The 17,856-nt window shown below is 41.6% G+C and overlaps 1 protein-coding gene across 2 annotated transcripts in view; it reads right to left on the bottom strand.

Annotated features, from left to right (window-relative positions):
- Positions 1-6,467: 6,467 nt before the first annotated feature.
- The window catches only part of BBS4 (Bardet-Biedl syndrome 4), a 48,236-nt gene continuing 36,847 nt past the window's right edge, over positions 6,468-17,856 (bottom strand). The window contains exons 10-16 of one of the 2 annotated variants that reach the window (XM_012451260.3): positions 17,526-17,594; positions 15,799-15,951; positions 15,527-15,698; positions 12,119-12,188; positions 11,344-11,485; positions 10,644-10,845; positions 6,468-10,114 (exon numbers count right to left, since the gene is read on the bottom strand). In XM_012451260.3, the coding sequence (XP_012306683.2) occupies positions 9,999-10,114; positions 10,644-10,845; positions 11,344-11,485; positions 12,119-12,188; positions 15,527-15,698; positions 15,799-15,951; positions 17,526-17,594 (924 nt within the window). In that variant the 3' untranslated portion in view covers positions 6,468-9,998. The remainder of the gene's footprint in view (positions 10,115-10,643; positions 10,846-11,343; positions 11,486-12,118; positions 12,189-15,526; positions 15,699-15,798; positions 15,952-17,525; positions 17,595-17,856) is intronic. The other variant, XM_012451261.3, reaches the window with a different exon arrangement.

Genomic DNA, 17,856 nt, shown 5'->3' with positions numbered 1-17,856 from the left:
TGTCATCTGTTAAAGAGTTTTATTTCTTCCTTTCTAATCTTTATGCCTTTTTATTTCTTGCCTTATTGCACTGGCCAGACGTCTAGTCCAGTAAAATCCTGAATAGAAGTGGTAAGAGCAAACATCTTTGGCCAGGCGCAGTGGCTCACGCCTGTAATCCCAGCACTTTGGGAGGCCAAGGTGGGTGGATCATCTGAGGTCAGGAGTTAGGGACCAGCCTGGCCAACATGGTGAAACCCTGCCTCTATTAAAAATACAAAAAATTAGCCAGGCATGGTTGCGGGTGCTTGTAATCCCAGCTACTCAGGAAATGAGGCAGGAGAATCCCTTGAACCCAGGAGGTGAGGGTTGCAGTGAGCTGAGATCATGCCATTGCACTCCAACGTGGGCAACAAGAGTGAAACTCCAGCTCAAAAAAAAAAAAAAAAAAAAAAAAAAAATTAAACATCTTTGCCTTGGTCCTGATCTTAGGGGCAAAGTAATCAGTATTTCCTAAATATGATACCTCTTGCATTCTTTTTCTCATGGGTTCCCTTCATCAGGTTGAAGATGTTCCCATCTATTCTTGATTTGCTGAGAATGTTTATGATGTTTTTGTTTTTGTTTTTAACTTTCTCGATGGCTGAGAAGAGTATTGAAGTTTTAGGTTGACAGCAAAATTGAGAGGAAATACAGATACTTGCCATATACCAGCTACCCCAACACGTGCATAGCCTCCTGCCTCCCGATCAGCTTCTCCCACAAGAGTGGTACATTTGTTACAACTGATGAATGTATATGGACACAATTTTATCACCCAAAGTCCATAATTTAGGCTTCAGTCTTGTACCTTCTATGGCTTTGGACAGAGTCTCGCTCTGTCGCCCAGGCTAGAGTGCAATGGCATGCACAATCTTGACTCACTGCAACCTCTGCCTCCTAGGTTCAGGCGATTCTCCTGCTTCAGCCTCCCAGGTAGCTGGGATTGCAGGCACATGCCACCACACCCAGCTAATTTTTGTATTTTTCGTAGAGACGGGGTTTCGCCATGTTGGCCAAGCTGGTCTTGAAGTCCTGACCTCAAGTGATCTGCCCACCTTTGCCTCCCAAAGTGCTGGGATTACAGGTGTGAGCCACCACACCCTGCCTGGACAACTGTGTTAATATAACATGTATCCACCACTATGGTATCATACAGGGTATTTTCACTGCTCTAACAACCTTCTGTGTTCTGTTCAGCCTTCTCTCCCAACTAACCCCTGGCAACCACTGATCTGTTTACCGTCTCTATAGTTTTGCCTTTTCCAGAAGGCCATATTGTTGGAATCATGTGGGATGTAGCCATTTCAAATTGGTTCCTTTCTATTAGTAATATGCACTTAAGTTTCCTATGTGTCTTTTTAGGGCTTGATGGCTTTTTTTTTTTTTTTTTAGAATTGAATAGTAGTCTTGTCTGATGTACCACAGTTGATTCATTTATTCCCCTACTGAAGGACATTTTGGTTGCCTCTAAGTTTTGGCAACTATGAGTAAAGTTGCTATGAACATCCATGTGCAGGTTTTTGTGTGGACATACATTTCCAACTCCTTTGGGTAAATACCAAGGAGTGTGATTGCTGAGTTCTAAGATTAAAAGTATGTTTAGTTTTGTAAGAAGCTGCCAAATTGTCTTCCAAAGTGGTTACACTATTTTGCATTCCCAACATCAGTGAATGACAGTTCGTTGCTCAGTCTCCCTATCAGCATCTGGTGGTGTCAGTGTTCTCGATTTGGGCATTCTAATAGCTGTGTAGTGTTATCTCATTTTAATTTGGATTTCTCTGATGACATAGGATATGGAGCATTTTAAAATATGTTTATTTGCCATCTGTATATCTTCTTTGGTGAGGTGAGGGGTTTTAGTTCATTTTCTAATCAGATTGTTTTTTTAGTTTTGAGTCAGTCTCTTGCTCTGTCGCCCAGACGAGTGCAGTGGTGCAGTCTCTGCTCACTGCAACCTCTGCCTCCTGTATTCAAGCGATTCTCCTGCCTCAGCCTCCCAAGTAGCTGGAATTACAGGCGTGCACCACCATGCCCAGCTAATTTTTGTGTTTTTAGTAGAGATGGGGTTTCACCATGTTGACCATGCCGGTCTCGAACTCCTGACCTCAAGTGATCCACCTGTCTTGGCCTCCCAAAGTGCTGGGATTAGAGGCATGAGCCATTGCACCTAGCCTCAGGTTGTATTCTTAATGTAGAGTTTTTTAAGTTCTTTGTATATTTTATGTAACAGTCCTTTATCAGGTAAGTCACATGATAGGATTTTTGTTTGTAACAGGCTCTTGCTCCATCACCCAGGCTGGAGTGCAGTGACATGATCACAGATCATGGCTCAGTGTGGCCTCAACCTCTTGGGCTCAAGTGATCCTCCTGCCTCAGCCTCTCAAGTAACCAGGATCACAAGATGTGCCACCACACCCAGCTAATTTTTCTTTTAAATTTTTTTGTAGGGATTGGGTCTTCCGTGTTGCCTGGGCTGGTTTTGAAATCCTGGCTTCAAGTGATCCTTCTGCCTCTAAGTTCTCAAAGTGCTGGAATACAGGTGTGAACCACCATGCCTGGCATTAATGGCTTTTTAAAAATTTATTTTTTTCTAGTTTGAGCAACAAAGTGAGACACCGTCTCAAAAAAAATTAGCTGGGCATGGTGGCGCATGCCTGTGGTCCCAGCTACTTGGGAGTCTAAGGCAGGAGGATCACTTGAGCCCAGGAATTTGAGGGTGCAGTGAGCCATATCTGCACCACTGCATTCCAGCCTGGGCAACAGTGAGACCTTTCTCAAAAAAATTGCTTATCAGGTGTGGTGGCTCATACCTGTGATCCCAGCATTTTGGGGGGCCAAGGCACGTGGATCACTTGAAGCCAGGAATTTGAGACCAGCCTGGCCAACATGACAAAACCCTGTCTCTACCAAAAAATACAAAAATCAGCTGGGCCTGGTGGCTCACACCTGTAGTCCCATCTACTCGAGACACTAAGATGGGAGAACCACTTGAACCCAGGAGGCAGAGGTTGCAGTGAGCTGAGATTGTACCACTGCACTCTGGCCTGGGTGACAGAGCAAGACTCTGTCTCAAAAAAAAGAAAAAATTGCTTTTTTCTGTATCTACTAAAATGATATGACTTTTCTCTTTTGTTAATACCTGTGAGTACTTTGGTTTTCAATACTAAACCAAGCTTAGGCTCCTGGGTAACTCCAACTTGGTCATGATTTACGTATTCACCTTTTTATGTATTGCTGGATTTGCTAATATTTTGTTGAAGATTTTTGTATCTATGTTCATGCAGGGTAATAGTCTGTAGTTTTGTTTTGTAATGTCTTCGATCCAGTTTTGATATCAGAGTTATGCTAGCCTCATAAAAGTTAAGAAGTTCTTGCTCCTATTTTCTGAAAAATTTTGTAAGGTTGAAGTTATTTTACCCCATAAATGTTTGACAGAATTTACCAGCATAATCATCTGAGCCAGGAGTTTGCTTTAAAGGATAACTTTTAATTTACAAATACAGTTTCTTTAAAAGGATTTAAGATTTTACATTTCATCTTGTTTCTGTTTTGGTATTTTTGTGTGTTTTTGAGATGGAGTCTTGCTCTGTCGCCCAGACTGGACTGCAATGGCGGATCTCGGCTCACCACAACCTCCGCCTCTTGAGTTCAAGCAATTCTCCTGCCTCAGCCTCCTGAGTAGCTGGGATTACAGGCATATGCTACCATGCCCAGTGGTATGTTGTATTTTTCAAATGTTTGTCTATTGCATTTGTCAGGTTTATTGTCATAAAATTGCTCATAACATTCTCATATCTTTTTCATGTCTACAGAGTCTGTAGTGTTATACCTGCTTTCATTCCTGATATTGGTAATTTGTCTTTTTCTTGATCAGTTTAGCTGGAGATTTTTTTTTTTTTTTAAAGAGAGGGTCTCATTCCATTGCCCAGGATGGAGTGCAGTGGCACAACTGTGGCTCACTGCAATCTCCAGGGCTCAAGCAGTCCTCCCACCTCAATCTCCCAAGTAGCTGGGACCACAGGTATGTGACACCATGCCCTGCTAATTTTTTATTTTTTAAATTCTTTTGTAGAGACATAGGTCTCCCTCTGTTACCCAGGCTGGTCTCAAAAACTCCTGGGCTCAAGCAGTCCTCCCCTCCCAAAGTGCTGGGATTACAGGCATGAGCCACCCACTGCACCCAGCTCTAGGTGGGATTTATCATAATTTTTTTTTTCCATAGAATTTAGGGCTTCTCGAATTTTTCTTTAATATGTTTGCTTGTTCTTTCTGCTTACTGTTTATTTTTCTCTGCTTTTTCTAGCTTAAGGTGGAAACCTGTATCACTGATTTTCTCCTTTCTTCTGATAGAGGCATTTACAATTCTGAGTTTCCCTCTTTAGCTGCATCCTACACATTTTGTTTTATCATTTAGTTCAAAATATTTTCTATTTCTTTTTTCTTGACTTATAAGTTGCTCTGTGTGTGTATATGTGTGTGTGTGTGTGTGTGTGTGTGTGTGTGTGACAGAGAGAGAGAGAAGAGACAAGGTCTCCCTTTGTTGTTCAGGCTGGAGTGCAGTGGTGCCATCCTAGCTCATTGCAGCCTCAAACTCCTGGGCTCAAGCAATCCTGTTGCCTCAGCCTCCTGACTTGCTGGGACTAGAGGCGTGAGCCACCACACCTGGCTAATTTTTGTATTTTTAGTAGACATAGGGTTTCACCATGTCGGCCAGGCTGGTCTCAACTTCCTGGCTTCAAGTGATCTGCCTGCCTTGGCATCCCAAAGTGCTGGGACTACAGGCATGAGCCACAATTTCTTTACCTACTTATCAACTGATGGGCATTTGGGCTGGTTCCATATTTTTGCAATTGCAAATTGTGTGCTGTAAACAAGCATGTGCAAGTATCTTTTTCATATAATGACATCTTTTCTTCTGGGTAAGACATCCAGGAGTGGTACTGATGGATCAAATGGTAGATCTACTTTTAGTTCTTTAAGGAATCTCCACACTGTTTTCCATGGTGGTTATACTAGTTTACTTTCCCACCAACAGTGTAAAAGTATTCCCTTTTCACCACATCCATACCAACATCTATTATTTTTTGATTTTTTGACTATGGCCATTCTTGTGGCAGTAAGGTGGTATCATCATCATTAGCCTCGTTGAGCAATTTTTCATGTTTGTTGGCCATTTGTATATCTTCTTTTGAGAAGTGTCTGTTCATGTCCTTAGCCTACTTTTTGATGGATTTTTTTTTCTTGCTGATTTGAGTTCCTTGTAGATTCTGGATATTAGTCCTTCAGATGTATAGATTGCATTCTCCTACTCTGTGGGTTGTCTGTTTACTCTGCTGATTATTTCTTTTGCTGTGCAGAAACTTTTTAGTTTAATTAAGTCTCACTGTTTATCTTCATTTTGTTTAATTTGCTTTTGGGCTCTTGGTCATGAAGTCTTTGCCTAAGCCAATGTCTAGAAGGATTTTTCCAATGTTATCTTGTAGAATTTTTTATGGTTTCAGGTCTTAGATTTAAGTCTTTGATCCACCTTGAGTTGATTTTTGTATAAGGCGAGAGATGAGGATCCAGTTTCATTCTTCTGCATGTGGCTTGCCAATTATCCCAGCACTATTTGTTGAATAGGGCACCCTTTCCCCACTTTGTTAGTGTTCGCTTTGCCGAAGATCAGTTGATTTTAAGTATTTGGTTTTATTTATGAGTTCTCTATTCTGTTCCATGCCTGCTTTTATACCAGTACTACACTGTTTTGGTGACTATGGCCTTGATATATAGTTCAAAGTCAGGTAACATGATGCCTCCATATTTGTTCTTTTTACTTAGTCTTGCTTTGGCTATGCAGGCTCTTTTTTGGTTCCCTATGAATTTTAGGATGGTTTTTTCTAATTCTGTGAAGAATGATATTGGTATTTTGATGGGAATTGCATTGAATTAGTAGATCGCTTTTGGCAGTATGGTAATTTTCACAATATTGATTCTACCCATCTGTGAGCATGAGATGTATTTCCATTTGTTTATCATCTATGATTTCTTTTAGCAGTTTTGTAGTTTTCATTGTAGAGGTCTTGCACCTCCTTAGTTCAGTTTATTCCTAAGTTGTTGTTTTTCTTTTGTTATTTTGCAGCTATTATAAAAGGGGTTGGGTTCTTGATTTCTCATCTTGGTTGCTGTTGGTGTGTAGCAGGGCTACTGATTTATGTATATTAATTTTGTATCCTGAATCTTTGCTGAATTCATTTACCAGTTCTAGGAACTTTTTGGAAGTATTTGGGGTTTTCTAGGTATACGATCATGTCAACAGCAAACAACAGTTTGACTTCCTCTTTACCAATCTGGATGCCCTTTCTCTTGTCTGATTGCTCTGGCTAGGACCATGCTCAACTTTTCACAAACTATTTAGCATTAGTTTTGTGTCCCACTACATAAAATATCAAAATGTTGCAACCATATATGCTTTATAGTTGTCATGTTACCTTTATTTATGTTCAGCCTCACAATACATTGTGATATTTTTTCTTTGAACAATCATACGTATTTTTTTAAAAGAAGTTAAGAGAGTATTTTATATTTACCCACTTGTATTACATTTGTTATCTGTGGAAGGACTGTTCCAACATGAGCTACTCAGCCATTATCAGACAATAGTGATCTTTCCTTGAAAACAAAATAATAATCATAGTAACATACTCCAAAGTTTACTGTCTTTGGAATGCACAGTTTTGTCTAATATTATTCAGCAAGAAGGGTACTTTTTTCTCATTGCTAGTTCATACTTCTACTTTCCTGCCTCTCTTTTTCAATAATCTAAAACCACATCCATAGCTATGATTATGTTCTCGGTTTCATTTTCCTAATTAATTCTGTTAAACATTCTGATGACATGAGCAACCAACCCCCATACTAGATATTAGAATAGCTCCTATCTCACCAGAGTGAATGAGAAATTGCAAATTCACATGCCCAAAAGAACTGGCCCTACACACCCTAGTAGAGTTTAATTGGGGTTTAGTTTTTTTTTTTTTTTTTTTTTAACCCAGACAGAGTCTCGCTCTGTCACCCAGGCTGGAGTGCAGTGGCATGATCTCAGCTCACTGCAGCCTCCGCCTCCCGGGTTAAAGCAATTCTCCTGCCTCAGCCTCTCGAGTAGCTGGGACTACAGACATGCCCAGCTAATTTTTGTATTTTTAGTAAAGACAGGGTTTCACCGTGTTAGCCAGATGGTCTTAATCTCCTGATCTTGTGATCCGCCTACCTCAGCCTCTCAAAGTGCTGGGATTATAGGTGAGCCGCCGCACCCAGCCAGATTTTCTTCTTTAAGAAAAATAATGATGTGGAGAGCATTGCTTCTTGACTGACTGCTGTCCTGGAAGCAAAGCACCATCATCTAGCCCCCAAGGAGTGTGGAAAAACTCAAAAGCCCTGCTCTTCTATTCTCTCAGTTCCACCATGCTATACTTAAAGAAAAAAGACTACCTTTTTACCCTTCTCTCTCTCCCCAAATATTTATTAAAAAAAAAGTTTCTGAGATCAGAGTAATGAACATGGTTCTGTCCTCTGAAAAACCTCTCTTGCCTCTACATCAAAGCTTTTTGAAATAAAAGTAGTCCAGTATCTACTCATTCAGTTTTCAAGTCTTTATCAAAGGTATATCACTGCTTGATTATTGATGGTAAAGAGCAAGAGCTTTGCATCCAGACCTAGATTTAAATCCTGGTCCTGCCACTTACCTTGGAAAATTTGTTTTGCCTCTCCTAATTCAGCTTTCTCCTCTATAAAATAAAGTTAACAGTACCTCTCTGTTGGAAAGGTTCAATGAGGCTGACCATTCCCTTCCCAAATCTTTCTTCCTTGGCTTCCCATAGTACTACTCTCCTGGTTTTTCTCTTGTATCCTATGCTTCTTTTTTGAGGGCTTTTCTGCTTCTCCCTTTAAATAAATACTTATTTTCCTTCTCTGGTTGCCTGTTGACTTATTCCTAGCTTTCCATGGATGACTCCTTTCAAATCTATGGTTTTGATGATCCCCAAAATCTAAATTACTCCTGAATCTTAAAAAATATATTTTTCTTTTTTTGAGATGGGGTTCTTGCTTTCTTTCCCAGGCTGGAGTGTGGTGGCATGATCATAGCTCACTGCCACCTCAAATTCCTAGGCTCAAGTGATCTTCTTGCCTCAGTCTCCCAAACAAACAGCTGAAAATACAGGCACATACCACCACACCTAACAATTGTTACTTTTTTCCTAGACATGAGGTCTGAGCCATCTTGCCCAGGCAGATCTCAAACTCCTAGGTTCAAGTGATCCTCTGGCCTTGGCCTCCCAAAGTGCTGGGATTGCACATGTGAGCCACCATACCTGGCCTACTCCTGAATCTTTATCTTCAAACAGGTTTCACTCCTGAAATCCAGCTATTCAGGTGTCTGATGGATATCATCATTTGGATATCTTAAACATCTAAAATTAGATTCTACAACCCTCAACCAATATTCCTTTACTCTCTCTGGTTATCTAAGCCCCGAAAATGGGTACCCAACCCACAGTCTATTCTTAACCTGCCACATCCAGTCAATCCCCAATTCCTGTTGATTTTAGCTCTTAAATCTCTCCTCCTCTCCATCTCATTTTTCACTAAGACCTTTTCAGTTTCATAGACCATTTCATTCTAATACACTAGACTCCATGCTAATACAAGTGTTCTCAAGTGTTCAGGGTACAAATCCAAGTTTGCCACATACTACCAGCTGAATGACAAGGGCATCACTTCTGATACTTTTTGAGCTACAAGAAATGAAGAGACTCTTGCTCAGTTCTAGCTGCTGCTTCAATGTCAAAACAGACCCTGTAATAAAATAACATAGTTTGGTTTGGCAGTTTTCTGTATCTTTAAATAATTATGGTGATTAAAGGGCACTTTCAGTGCAAAATGGGGACTGGCCCTCAGTAAGCAAATTGCTGGCTTACATCAAAGCTGCAGCATCAGGGCTGCTGCAGAGGCCATGCCTGTACCAAGCAGGAACTTGGCCTTAAGGTTCCAACTCCAATTTCAAAATAGGCTTAGAAACAGGGAAGACTGTGATCATAGCTTCTTTTAAATTTTTATTGTAATCTCTTGTTTTTATACCTAACAATTTTCCCCAAAGGAATGATTCATAACCTTTATTCTAAAAAGGACATATAGTATGTTGATAGCATCTGGTCGGTGGTTATCACTGACTGTCTTCAATAACAATTATTCATCTAAGAAACTCTTTTAGAATCCTTGGTGCTGAGCCAGACAAGCCCGGGGCTGCTCCTCATGATACTGATGATAGTATATGGCTTCTAGACTGACTCCTCTCAAGAACAAAATACAGGGAGGGACTTGTTCTGGATTCCCTTTGGGCAAAGGCAGCTGTGATACCAGGCTGGGCCTCAACTTACTTACAGAGCTTTTATTTTTTTCTTTTAAATTTATGCTATTAAAGTTGGATTATTAATACAGTATCTGTGTTTGCCTTGGGGACTAATAAACCCCACAACCTGAGGATCGTCCCAGTTAAACCCAAGGTTATGTCATCACAGGGCTACTCAGCAGAGGTCTGTCTCAGCTGTTCCTTGAACTAAGGAAGGGGTCAGCTAGGGGATAAATGTCCTTTTAAAAGCAAACAGCCTCCGTCTCAAAAAAAAAAAAAAGAGAAAAAAAAGAAAGCAAACAGCATCATATACCTTACTTAGAACTACATACAGCCTCTTGTTCCCAGTTCTCGAACTATGTTGTCTTTTCACTGTTTCCTGGCTTATGGGGCAACGGAGGGTTTCCGACCTCAAATGCTAGTACCAGGTAGGGAGGAAGGACCTTAGGCTCATCTGCTGGCTCCTTGTGATCATAAACACACTGTGTTCTGTGTTTTAATTCTGTGGTGGCTGCCACTCTGCCTGTGTCATATCACCTTTCCTAATCCAGCATTATCCTCACCAAAAAAACACTACTTTGGGGTCATTCTATTCTTCTTTCTCTCTTATTTGTTTGGATGTTTCAGATGGACTTGAGCCCACAGCAGGCTCTGGCTCCAGAGGAAGAGATGGTGGCTTTGTGAATTGGGATGTTCCTCCAGCACCTAGTAACAAAATAAAAACTTGAATCCTCAGTTCCACAATTTCAGAAGAAATCATTTTTTGCTGTTAGAGTTTAAGAGGAAACCTCGTATTTTCTGGAACTAGTGGGACTGACCCATTAGCTATGAGGGAAGACTACAACTGAGAAAGCAACAGTCAAGTTTGCCTTCAATGAGTCAAACTTGACTGCTGACTGAAAGAAATCTTTAATTCCTACACATCAACTTCTGATAAAGCAGTAAAAATTAAACACTGCATAACAAGATATACTTAGTAACATATTGCTAAAATTGAATAGACCAGTGTATTAACCATCCAACCAAGTCTGAGTAGCTGTTACCTACTACATAGCTCACCTTAAGGAGACAAGTGCCAATTTGGCCACCCTGTGGTTTTTTTTCTCAACTTGTGGCCAAAACTAAATTGGACATGTTACGAGTCTGAAGAGTACCTCACTGAAAGCTATAATCTCATTGCTGACACAGGTGGCTTGTACCTGCTAGGCCTTCATGGAGCTTTGTATGATCCTACCTGAGGGGAGCGTCCTGTATGCAGCTGCTGAAGACATTGCCTGTCCTAGAGCTTGATTAGAGCCCAGAGGCTGTTGGAAACTGGCAGGTTTGCTGGTTGAAGTGGTGTGGTGCTTTGATTTGGGATCTTTAACTGGTTTAGTCCAGACCAGTGCCTCCCCAACCTGGAGAGCAGCTCCCAACTTCTGAGCCATCTCCACCATCTTGTGCCCGCAAAAGAAGTAAAAGAATCAAAAGCATGACTGTTAGAGACAAGCCAACCCACTTCTGTGGTCTTCCACCCGGGGTTTTAGCTGAAATAGTGTCTCCTTGTACTGGAAGTTGTTGAGGCAGGAAGTACTTATCAAACAGCAGAGAATATAGATTGCCTTTAATGGATGACAGGGTGGTTCACACACGATCTCAAAACTGAAAAATTCAAACCTGGTGTATTACTGGGCTAAACTGCATTTCCTACAAGAAGTGAAATAGGAGGAAGCTACAGATAGACCTCAACTTTGACGAGTTGGATTAGCAGTAACAGATAACTCAGTAAGCCTGAATTTCCTTTATTATTCTAGGAAAATTTTTCTCAGGCTGTTATTGATGAACTCATCACAGCCAAAAGAGCCATGGATTTGTAATACCTTGGATTTGGATTATTTGGGCTTAAGTCTCCTGAGAGCTTACTTAAGACTCTTGGGAACTAATAAAAGACATACCTCAGAGTCAAATTCCAGAGAGCTACTGTCCTTGAGTAGGTTGACTTTCTTCTCCATCTCCTGATATTGGGCCAGGGCGCTCCTCTTCTCACCCTGGTTGTATAGCAGCACAGCATAGTTCAGGTTTACTAAAGGGTTACACCTGTGGCAGACAGAAAGGGATTCTATGGAACTGCAGGCTGTGCAACAAATGGTCATTTAGAGATCTTTCTCATTACAAAAAAACAAAACAAAACTGGTTAAGTAGAGATCTCTCCATTATGCAGCAAGGTAGGAACATACCTGCTAAGCAGACCTGTGGAGAAGAATCAAGGAATTAATGGACTAACGACCAAAGCTGGCATTAGGACCAAGTCTGACATCTCAGCCCTCAACAGAGATGACCTAGGCCAGGGTTGAAAAAGGGATCTCTGCCCTGCCATCTAGCAGATGCCAGTGGAGTAAAATCCTGGAAGAGTCAAGTTGATCTTCAATTAAACAGCCCAGAGTCCCACTGATATTCCAGCTAGCCCACAGCTATCAGCAACCCAAGCCCACTGCCAGCCCTGACTTTCTCTGGCCTCCTGATTACTCAGTTTGAGACTGGAAACATTTTCTCTGTCAATTACTACTGAGCCACCACGTACTTAGGAGCCACATCCTTCCACACTGAGGCCTGCTATGTACTGCCATAGAGGAACAGCTGGGCTGACTCAGGCAGTACCGATGCTATAGCACCACTTCATGCCTTTGGAGAGTCCAACCCCCCCAGTACCATTCTAAACAAAGCACATACTTATCGAGGTTGACGGCTTCTGCATAGGCTCTCTTGGCATTCTCTGTATCCTCCAGATTGGTCAGAGCCACTGCAACAAAGAAAGCACTGCAGCTGGAGAGCTCAACTTAGAAAACAAAAGGAACATTAAGACTGCCCCCAAAGTAAACTTTTCACCCTCTCAGCTCGTGGCACTAGAGATTACTAAATTGGTCAGCTTAGATACCTGGTGCTATCTTCAACGATCCTTTCTACAGTCCATCAGTTGCCAAGTTCTGTGCATCCTTTTTTTGCAGTTTCTTTTCCGACACTGCCCTTGTTCAGGCCCAAGTAGTCCCAGGCTTTCCATTTATCCCCCAGTGCCAATGTCCCCACCTGCCTCCATTCCACTTTCCACAGTGCCACTAGGTATCTCACTGACTAAAAAATTAACCACGTGTCCATCCTACTTAGGAATCCTCACTGGCTCTCCATATCTATAACCATGATCTTTAAGTTTTTATTTAGCAATAAAACACTCTCCCCACGTTTTAAAATCAGTATTTCCTTGACACCTAATATATAAAACGGAAAAGCTGCCCTGGAAGCCATGCCCATTCCACCACCTCACCAGCTATGCACTCACTCCTACCAGGCACCTAAGAAGAGATCTAGGAATTCAGCCGGACAAAAATGGCCTCTAAGGTAAAGTCCTTGCACTGTACTCATGACATCCATAATCTGACCCCAGAATATCTTTCCTGACTCATCTCCCATCATATTCTCTAACATTATTGCCCACTATCAGCAAGGGACACTGCAGTTTCATGGCTGCATGCCTTGGTTCACAGTGGCTTCTCAGCCATTCTGTGCTATTCCATTCTAGCTGCTGTTCAGAATCCAGTGTGAATGCCATCTCTACTTTACTGTAAAGTTAGCATTGCTGTTATGCCTTACATCATGGCTATTTACATTTCTATGTCCCATTAGAATCCAGCTATCCAAAAGAAACTATTAACATAGTAAACAGACAACCTACAAAATGGGAGAAAACATTTGCAAACCATGCAGGTCTAATATCCAGGATCTATAAGGAACTTAAGCAAATTTACAAGAAAAACACAACCTTATTTAAGTGGGCAAAAGACGACATACATGCAGCCAACAAGTATATGAAAAAAAGCTCAGTGTTGCTTATTAGAGAAATGCAAATCGAAACCACAATAAGACACCATCTCCAATCAGAATGACTTATTAAAAACTCACAGATGCTGGCAAGGCTGCAGAGAAAAGGGAATGCTTATACACTGTTGATAGGAGTGTAAATTAGTTCAACCACTGTGAAAAGCAGTGTGGCAATTCCCCAAAGAGTTAAAAACAGAACTACCATTAGACACAGCAATCCCATTACTGGGAATATGTCCAAAAGAATATATATTGTTCCACCGTAAAGACACGTGCATGTGTGTGCACTGTAGCACTGTTTATGATAGCACATGAAATCAACCTAAATGCCCATTAATAGTACACTGGATAAACAAAATGTAAATATACACCATAGAATACTAGTCATACAGAAGAACAAGATCATGTCCTTTGCAGCAACATAGATGGAACTGGAGGCCATCATCCTTTGAAGACTAATGCAGGACAGAAAACCAAATGCATGTTCTCACTGTAAGTAGGAGCTAAATGATGAACACACATGGACATGTAGAGGGAAACAGCAGACACTGGATGGAGCTTATTTGAGGTAGAGGGGAGGGTGGAGGGTGGGTGGGGGGACCAGAAAAAAAACACTATTGAGCACTAGGCTTAGTACCTGTGTGATGAAATAATCTGTACAACAAACCCCCATGACACGTGTGCCTATATAACAAAATGCACATGTATCCCTGAACCTAAAATACAATTTTTAAAAGAGATGGAGTCTGTGTTGCCCAGGCTAGACTCCCAACTCCTGGGCTCAAGCAAACTTCTTGCTTTAGCCCCCCAAGTAGGCAGGACTCCAGATGTGTACCACCACACCCTACTTTAGCCTTTTTATCCCGATGTTTTGACATCTGAGGCCTTACTGACCCTATGGAGACTACCCCTCCCAGGGTCAGTTTATTCCTAGATATAATCCCTACAAGACTGCCCTCTTTATGCAGACCAACCGATACAGGGTCCATATTCTTAACTGCCTCCTTTATTGGGCTCTGACACTGGGCCAGTATTCCCCAGTCTTAGTCACCGAGGGTCAGGTACCAGACAACTAGAGACAGCCCTATAACCCAGAGCCCACTGAAATTATTCAAACTGGCCAATCCTCAATCTGCTTAGCCTGCTTTATCGGTCTTGCCCCAGGGAGGGCATTTCTTCTCATACCCCTTGCTCCCTCCACCTCCTAATTGACCCCACGCTTCCCCATGTGGCCCTGCATCCTGTGGCATGCCCTCCTCCTCAGGAATTGTAACAGACTGTCTTTCCAATGGCAGTTGTCTTCTGATCTGTTGCCCATACCATATCTGAGTAAATAATAATAAAACCTATGTTTAAAAAAAAAAAATTATCTTTCTATTCAGGCAACCCTCAAATAACTATGACTCAACTGCTTTTGCAAGCTTTCTCTTATAAATAAGAACCCTACAATAAGAAATAAAAAGCCACTGACCACTGCCAAATGAGGATTTGGAAATCTGCTCTGGGTTTTACATTAGTAAGTAAATGGGACTGGAAGGCTATTAGAAGACTATTTAGTCAGTACTTTAAATGGTTGTGCATAGTTTTTAAAGTGATTAATTCTAACTTCTGATAAATTTTAGTATTTGCATGGCATAAAATGGAGTTTCAGGAAGAGAACGGCATTCTGTATAACATGCTCAGAAGAGATAAGGGTTTCAATACAAGGTCGCTTGACTTGGAACTACCACCTAGGGGCCAATTATAGTAACAACAATCCTGATAATAATAGACCGGTTATATAACCACAATAAAACCAACAGTTTTCAAAAATCAGTATTTCAACAAAACCACTATTATTCATTGAGTGTTTAATCATGCAATCCTCACACCAGCCCTAGGTACACGTAATAAATAGCAGAGGCAGGGTCCCCACCTAAAACCCAAGCTCTTAACACTTGCTGTCTGGAACTTAATATATATTGTATATATTGGATTCAATATATACATAAATGAATTGTCAAGGCAAGAGGAAAAAAATTGGTAAAAGGTGAACAAGGGATGATCTTTATTTAATCTGTTCTCTGAGTGGAACTGCCCCAAGTTAGAAACAACCAAGTTCCTTTGTCATCTTTTTCTACTTCTTTAAGCTCCAGGACAGTAATCCAGATTCATATAGGATCTCCAAGGGAATGGCTCCTGTGAGACAGCCACTGATCTCCTAAGATTCTAATCCATTTTTTCCTCAGTACAGATGGCAGACTTTTCCATATAAATGTTTCTTACCTGCCAAGAGCATGTAGAGCTCCCCCATCTTTGGCTGGAAGTTGATGGCCGCACTGAGAAAATGAAAAGCTGATGCATACTGCTGCATGGTCAAATGGACAAGGCCCAAATTATACAGAATCTTCCAGTCGAAGGGTGCCAAGTAGTTGGCTCGTTTCAGGCAGCTGATGGCCTATGGGAGAGAAGAAGCACTCAATGAGGGAGTGGAACAACCTAAGTAGACCCAATAACTACATGTATGAATGCAAACAAAGAACATGAGGGACACTCACCGCCACATACTTCTTCTTGCCAAAGAAACACATTCCAATGTTATTCCAGAGTGGAGGACTTTCTGGAACAGCACAAGCCACAACTCTGTATTTGGTGAGGGCAACATCAAAGTCCCCATGGGTCTGCATCATGCTGCCTGCTGCCAAGATGGCCTGAAAACATGGCACATAGAAATAATTCAGTCATTCCCAAAAGGCTATAGCAGTGAGGCAGCCTTCCTGAGTCTACAGACACTCAGCAGGCCCAGGAACACAGATGGGACTGAAAAATTTCTTCCAGGGACATAAATAATGTAAATGTTCCTGCACCCTACACTATGGCTCTCTTTGGGACAGCGGCGCGTGCGCGCACACACACACACACACCCAACCACGCTCAGTGGCTCATGCCTGTAACCCCAGCACTTTGGGAGGCCAAGGTGAGCAGATCACTAGGTCAGGAGTTCAAGACCAGCCTGGTCAACATAGTGAAACCACATCTCTACTAAAAATACAAAAATTAGCTGGGTTTAGTGGCACACACCTACAGTCCCAGCTACTCGAGAGGCTGAGGCAGGAGAATTGCTTGAACCTGGGAGGCAGAGATTGCAGTGAGCTGAGACCATGCCATTGCACTCCAGCCTGGGTGACAGAGTGAGACTCCATCTCAAAAAAAAAAAAAAAAGATAAAATGTTACTTGCTTTACCCGTCTAATTTGTTTCCTACTTCTAGCCAGGAAAATCAGTATTTCAGAATGAATACCAGGGTCCTGTAAGTAAAAAATTCCACTAATCTGTTCTCTGCAGCCCTTATTTGGTACACCAAGTGTTCTAGACACCTGAAATACACCCATACATGACTACTTAGGGTACATTTCTTTCTACCGTACAACAGAGGGTGAGTCAGCTTTAGGCTTCACAAGCCCAGTCCTTTCATTTCTCTAAGGAAAAGTATCAAGATGGGGAGCTGACAAGCTAATATGACTTCCTAAATCAGAATTCAGTTTGTATCCTTCAATAAACAGCTTGTCTTGCTGTATCTCCTCAATGATATTCATCCATTTGATGCTATCCCTTCTCATTCCTAGTCACATCTAGACAAATGTAGTATCAAATCATTAGGACTCTAGAAGTCATCTCAACATCATTATTATTATTTCTTTTTAGAGGCAGGGTCTCACTCTGACCCAGGCTGGAGTACAGTGGTGCCATCACAGCCCACTGTAGCCTCAAACTCCTGGGCTCAAGTGATCTTCCCTCTTCTACCTTCTGAGTAGCTAGGACTACAGGTGTGTGCCACCATGCCTAGTTAATAATTTTTTTTGTAGAGATGGGGGTCTCACTATGTTGCCCAGCCTGGTCTTGAACTCCTGGCCTCAAGTGATCCTCCTGCCCCAGCATTCCAAAGTGTTGAGATTATAGGCATAAGCCAACAGGCCCAGCAGATTTATTTTTTACAATAGCCGTGGAGGCATTGCCAGTTTCCTACGTTAACACCTAAGCTTTACTAGCACTACGGTTTTGCTTTCTGCAGGGCTTACACATCTGTTACAACAAATGTGCACTTTCAGAAGTTGAGCATACTTGACAATATTTTCAAATAAGAAGAGCCACCTTTTATTTATATTTTTTCTATTTCTCAGGTATTCAAATTGAAGAAGCTATTCCTTTGCTTTCCAGGGTGAGATCACCTCTAGGAGCAATGGGACCACCTATATGAAGGCCAGAGCCTTCACAGCCTGCAATACCTTGTAGTTGGTAGGGTCATAAGTCAGTGCATTGCCAAGATGTTCAAATGCCTTCTGGTAAATGCCGAGCTTGGAAAAAAAACAAACAAGACCATTTATATCAGCAAGGAGATGGCAGTTAAAGAGTCTGGTCAACTACACCCAGAACAGAAATGCCCTGGCGTTTCTGAGTTCTCTTGACCAAAAAAAAAAAAAAAAAAGCAGCTACAGTTGCCAGATAATAAAGAAAGAAAACTAAATATCCCCACAGTCATGGTTTGCCTTCTATTTTTGTTAATTTGTCCCCTGATAAGGTCCAAGTATCTACTTGATAGGAACCATCTCTGCCACA

The sequence above is a fragment of the Aotus nancymaae genome, unplaced genomic scaffold (genome assembly GCF_030222135.1).
Source record: "Aotus nancymaae isolate 86718 unplaced genomic scaffold, 86718_ANA_hifiasm-v0.15.2.pri h1tg000003l, whole genome shotgun sequence".
NCBI classification, from domain to species: Eukaryota; Metazoa; Chordata; class Mammalia; order Primates; family Aotidae; genus Aotus; species Aotus nancymaae.
The sequence above is the reverse complement of the archived record's forward strand: the minus strand, read 5'-3'. Positions and strand labels throughout refer to the sequence as shown.